At 38.8% G+C, this 12,475-nt stretch overlaps 1 protein-coding gene across 14 annotated transcripts in view; it reads right to left on the minus strand.

Annotated features, from left to right (window-relative positions):
- Positions 1–121: 121 nt before the first annotated feature.
- The window catches only part of zgc:66433 (uncharacterized protein LOC321250 homolog), a 32,536-nt gene continuing 20,182 nt past the window's right edge, over positions 122–12,475 (minus strand). For all 14 annotated transcript variants that reach the window (XM_034305848.2, XM_026940440.3, XM_053235297.1 and 11 more), the window contains 8 exons: positions 10,813–10,878; positions 6,668–6,823; positions 6,292–6,403; positions 5,781–6,169; positions 4,314–5,661; positions 3,745–3,872; positions 1,759–1,846; positions 122–1,297 (listed from right to left, as the gene is read on the minus strand). In XM_034305848.2, the coding sequence (XP_034161739.1) occupies positions 1,134–1,297; positions 1,759–1,846; positions 3,745–3,872; positions 4,314–5,661; positions 5,781–6,169; positions 6,292–6,403; positions 6,668–6,823; positions 10,813–10,878 (2,451 nt within the window). In that variant the 3' untranslated portion in view covers positions 122–1,133. The remainder of the gene's footprint in view (positions 1,298–1,758; positions 1,847–3,744; positions 3,873–4,313; positions 5,662–5,780; positions 6,170–6,291; positions 6,404–6,667; positions 6,824–10,812; positions 10,879–12,475) is intronic.

Consider the following 12,475-nt stretch of genomic DNA (forward strand, 5'->3'; position numbering starts at 1 on the left):
AGCTGTCTGTCCCGAAGACCTTTCCGTGTCACAAAATGTAAAGGAGCTTTACCTCTGACTGTTACACAGCGGTGATGATGGAGACTCCTTCCAAAAATATATTAATCCTCATAGAAAACTATATCAACATTTTTTTCCCTTTGTTCTGCCATATGTTTCTTTGTAGGTTCTTACTATAGAAATGATCATTTATTAAAGCAAATGGATTAATATAAACCTGCAATTTGTCTTGCAGCCAAACTACTGACCAAGATGTGCTGTTCTAAAATTAATCAACACCTTCTGTCCAATCAGATTCGAGAATTCAACAGCGCTCCAATATAAGACATTACAGGGGAAGAAAAGAAATATCAATAATAATGATATTGTAAATTATACATGAATATGACTTTTTATGACTTTGTCATAACTCTCACTGCTTATGGACTAATTTTGGTACATGGACATTTCAGATTAAAAAAATGATTGGCTCATTATTAATATCAACTATGACTGTTCCATACTATAAAATACACATTCAATTATGTTACAATATCTTAATGTTTTTCTGTTTCATTGTGTGAAAGTAATAATGGCTTGGTACAACACAAACTTTTATGTATTATAAACTGGAAAAAAATCAACCAAACTGGACCTTTTTTTCTTTACATTTTTATGTACAAGACACACAACTGTAAAGGTAATACAAAAATAGAACAACACTGCATAAAACATTACATGAATGAGATAAATAAATACAAAGATGTCTTTATGTTTTTTCCATAGACAATTACTTCAAGAAACTGATCAAAGGAGCAAAGGCAAATATATTTATACATGAAGTATTATTAATTAAAAAGAACATGAAAAATTCAGACAAGCCTCTGGAAAAATGCTTAAATTAAGCTTTAAGACCACTTTATCTGTCCTTGCAATTAAAACTGATCTTTTCTTACCTTTAGGGCCCAGGGATGTTAAAATGGGGAAACAAATTCCGATTATATTGCTTACATCAATTAGAAGTCTGTGTAGATCTGTGTTTTTGTGTGCAAAAAGAAAGATAGAAAGAGACATCTCAGGTACTGGACAAGTTCATTTCTGTGTGTGCAAAAAGTCCTGGAAAGAAGCTCTGAGCCTGGTGTTTTTTTTAGTGTTTACTGCACAATCTGTGGCATTTCACTCCAGGCTTTGGCTTTCTTCTTGGCCAGGGCCAACCATGGAGGCTCATCCTGGGTTAGAGGGGCTGGAACTGGGTGGCTGATGGTCCTCTTCTCCTTTTCCACCAGCACTGGTTTGGATATCTCCAAAGAACACGACACTGATCACAGAAAAAAGTAATATAATTTGTAATACATACACAATACTGTTTGTGTGACCTTTCATACAGGACATTTTATCTATTCCTGCAAAATGAATAAAGATTGTACTGTGAATCAAATAAAAAGTACTACCGACTAAAACATACATGTGGTGTACTGAATTATTAACTGTTGTAAATGATTAATAAAACATGAACTGTAAAACACTGAGACCTACTTTGCATGAGAGTGCTAACAGACAAAAGCTACTGCAAGAACTTGTCCACTAGAGGACAGCAATGTATCAACTTCAATTTCATACATCCTCCAAGCTGTCCTCAAAGCAGTCCCCTAACTAAATTAAAGGCTTTAGCAGCTGTTGTTTGGTGGTGCACTTTTAGGTCCAAACAGAATAACCATGTATTCATGCAAGTGTATATTGATAAGGTTTATACAGTACTTGAAGCAACAATATTATTACCTTTAACTGGTGAAGCAACAGGTTTTAGGTGATCCTTGGTAACTGGACCTGATGGATCATCCAACAAACCCTTCTTGTTGAATTCCTCCTAGAAAATAAAGGTTTATTAAAAAAAAGACAAGTGAGACAGTTTACAAAATGTACATATTTCCTAGATGGAAAACAAAGTCTGTAAACAATTATCAGACATATACAAACAGGAAAAAAAATAAATAAATTACACAAATGCTGTCATCTGTCTTGTTTTTTTTTTTTTTTTTATATATATATAAAAAGATCTAAGTGCACTGCATATTTCCCTGGTTACAACATGGAAAAAATTACTCCCTGGGATTGTGACTGTTGTCTTAATAAGAATCCCAAACAGAAAATGCACTTGGAGTGGACATCCTGGTTTCACAGGAGTTGGGGTATATAGCCTAGTTTCACAGGAGTTAGGGTATATAGCCTAGTTTCACAGGAGTTGGGGTATATAGCCTGGTTTCATAGGAGTTGGGGTATATAGCCTGGTTTCACAGGAGTTGGGGTATATAGCCTGGTTTCACAGGAGTTGGGGTATATAGCCTGGTTTCACAGGAGTTGGGGTATATAGCCTGGTTTCACAGGAGTTGGGGTATATAGCCTAGTTTCACAGGAGTTGGAGTATATAGCCTAGTTTCACAGGAGTTGGGGTATATAGCCTAGTTTCACAGGAGTTGGGGTATATAGCCTAGTTTCACAGGAGTTGGGGTGTATAGCCTAGTTTCACAGGAGTTGGGGTGTATAGTCTGGTTTCATAGGAGTTGGGGTATATAGCCTGGTTTCACAGGAGTTGGGGTATATAGCCTAGTTTCACAGGAGTTGGGGTATATAGCCTAGTTTCACAGGAGTTGGGGTATATAGCCTGGTTTCATAGGAGTTGGGGTATATAGCCTGTTTCAAAAAAAATAAGCCTACATTAAACTGACAACAGACAGTAAGTAGTATGATTTTGTTTATTTATAGACATCCTTACAGAATTCACAATGACCGCCAGTGAAGCAGTGACACAAAAAGAAAACGCATTCTTGTTGGTTGTAAGGCCAGGGTTATACTTGATACAAGAGATGCTGTACACATACTCGCCTGCATACCTTTTGTACATCTGGAGGATTAAAAGCTCTCCATTTGGGGGCAGGTCAGAACCAAAACATACCTCGTCAGCACTGGACTACCTTCTATTATCACTTCATTAGCTTTTGCACAACATGGTCAACAGTGAGTGAAGTAGGCTATGATAATGTGTATCTTGAACAAGGAAACTAGGCAATCCTAGTTTTGCTGGACTGTCATTGGCTGTGTAGCGTTTGTCACACAAGTGTCAGATGCATGGATATCACAGAATGTCCCTGGTATCACTCACCGCTTGCTAGCTAAGGGTAGCAAAACTGAAATTCAGCTAGCTAGACTCCTCACGCATGTGAGTTTCAACAACGGGACTCTGCCTCTTCTTCCACTGGACCGCCAAGCGGTCAAATACATTTTAATTGAATTTACTTTCTACTTTCTCCATTTAATTCTGTGAATGAACTATGTTACACTAACACAATTTGTTTTCGTACTCCCAACATGATTTGATTGTGCATTTTTAAAGCCCTGAATAAAACTCCTCAGCCCAGCACAGGATCTAACCCGGGTCACTGGGGTAGTGAGGCAGTGGCATTTACTGCTGCATATATTCTACTGCACATACTTTAATCATTTTAGTTTAATACTAAAGTTATTTTTTCCCCATCAGCCCTAACACCCTCACAAAATTTTATAACATAGTTGGATCACATTAATGCACTGTGATCACACTCACTTTACTAATTCAAACTAGTAATAAGAAAATTTAAATTAGAGCCTTTAACTTACAATAGTTCTTACATTTGAATAGATGAAACTGGTTTATCCTACTCTAAAAGCAGTTGTACAAATACATATTTGGTAAGACTGATGATTAAGGATAAGGATAAGAATCCTCACCTGGGTAGGGAACTTGCTCTCAGGTGATTCATCCAGAGAGTTCTCTTTGAAGACCTTCTGCTTCTGCCTGGCCAAAGAGATCCAGCTTGGAGACTCTGAGCTTTCCACTGCTGCTTTACCAGCCGGATCTGTAAATATCACAACATGATCATAAAAAATGCTATGCCCTCACAAGGCAGCACAATTAATCATAATTTATTCATTATGTTTATTGCCTTCTTTTAACATTTAAGCATAAGAGGCTGTTACATGAGTGAGATTTTCTAATTAAATAAAATTAGCTAATCAGATGATTTTAGATAATGGTGCTAATTAACTGGCACATTAAAATCACATGACTGTCACATTTGTAAGTTTTAACTGTCTGTTTAGTTGCATGATTTAGTTGCACAGTCACAGTGTGAACCACTAACCATTTCACTACACTTTGTACCCTGTACTGTGTATGTGACAAATAAGACCTTTGAATCCTTGACTCCTAGCCATATGAAACATTTCATGAAATAAATTAATTCTTGATAGCCAGTTAGGTCACGGAGTGCAGATAATATTGAATAAACAGTTGGTACCTGAGGTTCTTTTGGGCTTCACAACAACATCAGCCACCTGATCAGGCTTCTTGGGCAAAGCAGGTTTCCTGGAAAGTTGCTCTATGAACGGCGACTTCTGTGTCTCCATGGGCTCTGTGCTGGGAGTTGGACTTTCTCCTTCAGAAGCATAGCGGTGCAGAACTGGCGTCTTTCGCAGCCGTACTCCAAAGGGGTTCTCTGGGGTTGTGTCCTCATCAGCTTGGCACATCTCTCTCTGGAGAGGGGATGATGGCAGACTCTGAGTCTCCACTTGGCTGGCAGATGGCTCAGCTCTCATGAAATCCGAAGACAGATCTCTGCATGGGAACTTGTTGAATACAGGTTCATCATCTGTTGCAGAGAGTGAGACCTCCTGAATTGGCTCTTTAGCAGCCTCACTTTCAGATGTGCTTGACTGGTGACTCTCAGACAGCACCTCCGCTTGATGGACCTCCCCTGAATGTTCATCAATCTCCAGACTTTCGATGGACTGATCTTCACATTCTTCCAGAATGTCATGCTGCTCATTGGCATCCTCCTGTAGAATTTCAGGAACATCCTCTGTCTCCTTAGGCTGGTTTGTGGTTTTCTTGGGAAAACTGAGCTCAAGAGAGGTCATCACTACAAAAGAAGGTTGCTCAGTACACTCCTGTGCTAAAAGATCTTCAGTCTGGTTCACAATCTCTGTTGACACTGAGGCATTACCTTCGACTGATTGGTCGGTCTCATGGAAGCTTTCAATTTTAATGCTTGTGTCCAATTTGATCTCTTGTTCCTCATCTTCCAATGGACATTCCTGATCTTTGGTCTCATTTTCTTCTTCTTCTTCTTCTTCTTCATTTAGTTCTTCACCATCTTTGTCCTCTTTGTTGTCTTCAACCAGCATCTCTTCCTCTTGATCAGCTTCCTTTTCAGCATCTTCCTCACTCTCTTGCTTCTCCTCCTCATCCATATTTTCCTCCATTTTTGTGTCCTCATCCACTTGTTCCATGACTGCTTCCTCCCCAGCACAGTCCATTTTCTCACCGTCTTCAGCTGCTTCCTCCTTCAAGTCCTTCCTATAGTCCTGGTTTACCTCAACCTCACACTCCTCTTTCTCAATATTGCCCTCACGCAATTGCAGATCTTCTTCAAACGGGACTTCCTTAGCAAACTCTTGCCCCTCTGGCCCCTCTTCTTCCTGTAAAACATTCTCTACCTCTTGTAAAAGTGTGACTGATTCAGAAAGAGTGTTTTCAACAAGTAATTGGTCATCCAGGACTGAGTATGGATCTGTGGAGTCAGGGTGTTCTGTTGCACTGTCCACATCCAGGTTATCTAGCACATCTTCACCAGTTGTGTCTTCAACCTGAGGTAGAACATGACAAGATTTCAATACGGTTAGATTAGAGAACACTGTCTGATTTTTTGCTTGGGGATTACCAAGGCCTATTTTTAAACTACACAAAGAGGTTATTAAATTCCAACCTCCATCTGTTCAACTGTAGCCTCAGACTCCAGCACCAGGCCTGACACAAGGGGGCCCTTCAGGGAACTCAGCACTTCCTCCAGCAGAGAACCCTGCTCTTCAGAGACAACCTCACATCCTCCATCCAGCAGGAAGTCATCAGTCTGGAGCTCCAGTGTTACTGGGTTGTCCCAGGAGGATTCTAGTCTCCCAGAGCTGGCGACGTGATCCTTGTCAGGGACACATTCGTCATCCTCAGAAGCCTCAGCAGAGGCGGAAGTTGTTGTAGATGATCTTTGACTTTGAGAAGATGCTGGCAGCTCCTCCTCATTTTGTGCTAATACTGAGGGGCTTATTGGAGAGTCTTCCTGGACTTCATTGATCTCCTCTTCATCTTTTGAAACATTATCTGATGAAGAATTAAACTTTCCTGTTAGTGTCTTAATGTGTACAAATATTTTTGGATATAAATTAATATCCTGTTATCAGAGTTAAGGTCTGTTTTTAAGCAGAGAAATAAATGTGAAATACCTTTATTCTCCTCCTCTTCCGTGCTTGTTCTTGCAGCTTTCAGTTTGTCCTCTGTGTCTCTAAGTAGTACTCTTTCTCTCAGGTCTCTTTTCTTGGTTTGTAACATCTCCCTCTAAATACAATCAAAGTGGTAGCTTGTTTAAATTGTCCCAGTAAAGGCTGTTACATGATGTCTAAATATCTACTTCTGTGCATTATCCAAACTACTTAACTAATTTCAAATATGTAAATACAAATCTCTGTGGTGGGTTTGGACACAGTCCAAAAATGCTTTCCAGCAACTCTACAAACTGAGGAGGGTCTACAACCATATAAACAAGCCCTCAGTAAGACTTTTTACTCCCAGAAAAGTGAGTGAGTGTTAGGGATTTCTCACACTGGCAGGCTTCCTTTTAGCACAGGCTCTGGTTTTGACAGCAATGCGATGGTGGGCAGCAGAACAGTCCAGGCAGGAGAGGGAGCTGGCTGGCTCACTGAAATCCACTGGAATGGATGTCTGTGGGGTACCTGGTCTCGATGAAGCCCCAGACATCTGCATACAGAAACAACAGAAAGGAACAGTTACAATCTGCATCTATGTCTATTACCATGCATAACCAGCAATGTAGCTGAACATGTTTTTAATGAGATACTTTATTTATGAAAGATGTTATTCAGTTCTTTTCAGATGCACAGACACTTTTGTTTGTCCTATGATCCTTATACGGAGCTTCCACTGAAATAATGAATAGAATAATCAACAAGCGAATAGAGTGAATAGAGCAGAGTGGAAGAGGGGAGATGGAAGTTTGAACTAGCATGTTCCCAGAAACATTTAGATCATGTTTGAATATTAGACACACTGGGCTTTTTACTAGGCATATACTTTATCCTTCAATATTTGGCCTTTCACTTACCCTACTGTTAAGAATATATTCATGAATTTCCTTCCTGTATTTAACCACTGGAGAAACAGATTAGCAATATGTTTTATGGCCTGTTCTCCTTTCAGGTCACATTTACTTAAGAATAATCTATCGGTCCCGCTCTCCTTTATTCTTTGAAGGATCTAAATGTACTGTAAATAGTCTGAAACCACAAACCCAACTTGTCTCTTTCCTCTCAGCTTAGTCAACTCTGACTGGTGTCTAAAGTTATTTCCTTTTTTGAAAACAAAAGAAAAAAACAAAAAAGCTCTTTCCAGTTGGATCAACAGTGGGACAAGGGTGAGGGGCAGCATTTTTGTGTTCTGACATCATCGATGGCTAGAAACTTGATAATATTTTTTTTTACACTTGGTTTTTCACTTGACCCCATAACAAATAGCTTCTTTACTATATTACTTGTGCAGTGGTGGGTTCCTCAACAAGGCTACATCCAAGCAAGTGTTTTTACACCACAAGATACACAGATAGCGTTTTAACTGAGGATCATGTGACTGTTCCCATTTTTTGCAAGTGAAAGATCCTGAACAAGTGTTATGTATTCCCTACAGATCACTCAATAATAACAAGTCTTTTTCAGAAATCTAAAAGGTGATTTGCACTTAAAGGCCAGTTTATCGGGTACACGCCATACAGATTATACAATTACTGTCAGCCCTCCTTTTTATTCACAAATGGAAAAAGACCACCCAAGAAGTGCTGATAAATATTATTTAGGTGGTGGACAGTCCCTAGCACAGGCGTGACATGCACATGGTAGTGGCTTATTAGTAGGTGTTGCACTGGTATACGTGTTTTCAAACAAAACAAACAAAAATATCCAGCCAACAGTGCCATTGTGGTCAGAAGCTAACACGGATAAAGGATGACTAAACACCTTAGCATATTTAACGTGGAGACAACATCTTCAAGTTTACAAGCTCGCATACTCTCTGCGATTTCATCTTGGCCGTCACACGTCTCCAGTACTGCAGGTGGTGCTATTAAAAATTTCATGATTTCCTGCCGCCATGATGTTGCAGGTGTTCTTGGAAGTACATAAACAAATGACGGAACACAAGGAAGAGTAAGAATGCATATTGTGTTCCGTATTTAGAAAGAAATAAAGAAAAGAGAAATAAGATGCAGGTGGTGCTCTGCATGAGGCCATGAGGATAGTGTGTTTAGTATGATACTAAAACCTGTGCGATACATTTACCCATTTTTTCGTACTTCAGAGTGTCTCAAAATCATTCACCTTGGAATGACTGAATGAACTGGCTTGGGCATGCCTCCTTTGTAAACATGCATTTGCAGTGGATACTCATACCAGAGCCACAAACATGACCATGCCTATGGTCCTATTTCCACTGATTGACATGGCAGAGGAAAACTGACAAATTGCGCATAGTAATTGTCGAGTTACAATGTGCACAAATATGACAGGGATACCTGGTAAAATGCCACTGAGCACATCTATGATCTCATTAATACTAGTAATGACCACTGTGAAGGTGATAGCTCAGTAGTTAGGGCTCTGGACTACTGTTTGGAAGGTTGTGCGACTGATTCCACGTATCACCAAGCTGCCACTGTTGGTCTTGAGCAAGGCCCTTAACCCTCATCTACTCAGCTCAATTTTAAGCCACTCTGGATAAAAGCATCTGCCAAATGAATAAGTGTAAATGCACTGTGCTGCTTATGTCCCACTTATTATATTCAAATTCATGAAAAAACAGGCAAACACTGAACATCCGATTGGACAATCTCATCCTTAAACATTTCCAAACGAACCCTTATTGTAAGAATTGAACAGCAAATTTCCCATGAAGTGTTTAGATGGAGATCAAACAACTGTGCAGATCTTTAAAGGCTTTAACATTGTTATTCAGATTCATTTTAAGAAGCAGTTATAACTTGGGAAATCCTAAGGGAAAGAAAAAAACATCAGTGTGCTCTCTATTCTTTGTGTGTACAGAGATCACGAGTGCCATGTGGATACAGGCTATAAGAGAAATGTGTGTTTGTGCTGTGGCCGGGTTCAGCCTGCCAGCCTCAGTATACTGTAATAACCCATTTCTAGCAGACAGAAAGACTGCCAAGCCGAGCCACCGGAATGCGAGTTCAGACCGCACCACAACTTTGATGAGAACCTCTGGAGTGAAGCAACAGATGATGAATCCTATGGAAATGACCCGAGGCACACAAAGGCCCGTCATTACAGTCAGATCAAGAATTCATAGCCTGGTTAACTGTGGTAGTGGACACCGAGGACACATCAGGTCACTAAATTAGATTTTAGAAAATGTGGAAGTGATTAAAAGAGTGTGAGACACTTTCTTATTGAGTCAGATATAGCTGAGGTTAGGCTTTACGCCATATATACAATAGGTTGCGAGTGTGTTACCACCCTGAAATGGATTATTTCCCTATAAGAGCATGTCCTGAAATTTTTATTCCTCTTATACCACAGCAATTTGCCAGCAGTTACAGTTTTTAATTATTAATGCTTTTAAGCCTTTAACGTGGTGAAAAGTCTAAGGTTTAGTTTCTGTTATCGCTTTTATTTTTAACACATTATATCAGCCATAAACACTCGTTCTCTCACAAGCTTCTCTTTTTTCTCTCTCAAAGTTAATAAGGCAAAAAAAAAATGCAGCCTGTCAATATTGCCAATTTTGATTGACCTATATATTGAAAATCTACACATCTAATAAAACAATGATCTCGACTGGTAGTACAGCTGTAAAATAATATTTAATGTGATTCTAAAATATCAAAGGAACACAAGACACACACAAAACCCAGAAACATAAACCTTCTGCAGCTGCTTTAAACCGCTCCTCTTTATCAGATCCACTTATGATGCTTGACTTTCTCCTGTACGTCTCCACTGCATTTTTACTGCCTTGTTATTTCCCATATTGAACCCCAGCCATTAACCACATAACAACAGTCTTCAACCTCTTGGATTCTTCTTTTCAGAGTCAGTACAGTGTGTGTGAGCATGATTTGTGTACACAAGGCAGTCGAGCCGACCAAATAGTTTTTAGTTGGCTCATTGAGAGTCCGAGAATGTTCTTCTACTCCGTTATTAGAGTGTGTATATGTGATAATACATTACGCCCACGTATGGCTTTATAGAAATGTCTTGATAATGTAAATAATAAATACCAGTGCTGCACCAAAATGAAAATTCCCAGCCAAGATCGAAATTCAGTATACACTGGGCTGAAAACTTGTATTTCATGTCTCAATGTCTACTAGGCAGTCTGTAATGCGGCTCAATATGCTCTATTAGTCTGTGAAATCCAATATCCATGACAACACAGAATATCAAGGCAATCTCATTTCTTTAAATTATACTTTGCACTGTGACACTATCAACTGTGAATTTTTTTTTGCCTTCCACACAGTTGCACACGTCCAGCTGCTGCTAAAATGTGTTCGATTTGACACTTCATTGTAGGCTGATTTAATCGTTTTTAAAATGCTTTTATGCGCTTTCAAAAATTTTCCATGACTAAAATTTTGGTGTACAATGACAATCCAGGTATTCATATTTGTAATACATACATTTTCCATTACATTTGTATAGAGAATGTGAGGAGTGTGTTACCTGGTCATCATCGCTGTCCGATCCCTCCAGGCTAAGGGAGCCACTCCTCTGGACCACACCTGACGACTAGAAAGAGAAAGACGAGAGTTCAACTATTAATATGGCTGTTCCTGTCACCTTAATTCTTAATTTATAGTTTTTAGTCTAAATACAGAATGATGAAGGTTGTCCATTTAATTGGTTGTTTTTTTCAATCCTTCAACCAGATCGTTTTCAGAACTGTTTTTGGGTTGTCCAGAATATGCTTTCAGCATGCAGTATTTGTGTCATTACTAAGAATTGCCCATATTTTTTGGTTTCTCTGAAAGAACAAGACATCTGGATTAGATCGTCGCCTGTGTCCACACTGCAAACTGCAAAAATTATGACCAGTAAATGACTACTGACACTTCAGATATATTTTACCTCAGATTATACCACAGCACTGTTGAATTCTTGAATCTGATTGGTCAGAAGGTGTTGATTAATTTCTATAACAGCACATCCACATAAACAAATACAAAAAAAACATGTAATTGTTGATAGAGTGACATTTTCTATGAGATGTTTATTTAGCATTTTTGTAAGGAGTCTCCAGTGTCAGTGCTTTGTGACACTCAGAGTTGAAGCTGTTACTTTAAGTTTTTAGGATAGAATGCTTTGCAGTTTCTTGGTACCATAACAAGTTGCATTTTTCTGTCTTATTAACTTATTGAGAGAGAAATAAAAGAAGCTTGTGAGGGAATGACTGTTTATAGCTACCACAACACAAGTTATAACAAGAACTAACTTGTTTTATGGATGTTGTACAGCATTAAATGTAACTATAATCAAATTAAACTCATGATGTTCTTATTTAAAAAAAGTAACTGATGTCACATTGCTGTGCTCTAAGAGGATTAAAACACTTCAGGATGTGCTGTTGTAGAAATACAACCAAATCTGGGGTCGTAACAGTAACTTCACTTCACGTCGGGCCACGTTACACCACCCCGTCGTTGATTATTTTTCTATAACAGCACTCCCCTAAGTACAGTATAAATTATGAGCTGATGATCCCAGCAACCCAATGCCATCCAATTATAATTTTATTTGAATAGTGAGTTTAATAATCGAGTGTTTTAACATGTACAAAATAATCTGATTTGACTCTGAATAATTCAGTCAGTGTGTTTACATGCACCTTTTAACAGCATCTCTAAGTACTCATGGTGGTAGTTTTTAAATCCCATAGCTCTATGTAGTGCGGAAAATGGCTATACCCTTTCAATCTTTTTTTTTTTTTTTATACAGATAATATCTTTTTAGTCCATCATTTTATGTATTTCTTGCTTGTTGGAAATAAAAAACAACCACCTCTCAGTGTTACTGACTGCTAACGAGTCTATTCTCAAGGTGAACATTATTCATTTTGGAGTTTTTATGATCGCAAATTGCACACAATGCTGTCCTTCTTTGTGTCATTAAACTGTTTCTCTACCTGATTGCAGATGCATGAGAAGGAGAAAAAAAACAAAAACTCTCTGCAGTGGGAAAAGGAAGAAACCTCGACTCTAAAAGGGCGCTCATTCGCCTATAGGTGACTCAAAATAATAGGAGAACAATACTCATCGTGTTGAAAATAGACAGGGTTAAGACTAGTATAAATGTAGCGCAGCAGTAGTGTTCTCTCCTGTTTTGTGTT

This window comes from Pangasianodon hypophthalmus, chromosome 7 (assembly GCF_027358585.1).
Source record: "Pangasianodon hypophthalmus isolate fPanHyp1 chromosome 7, fPanHyp1.pri, whole genome shotgun sequence".
Taxonomy (NCBI): domain Eukaryota; kingdom Metazoa; phylum Chordata; class Actinopteri; order Siluriformes; family Pangasiidae; genus Pangasianodon; species Pangasianodon hypophthalmus.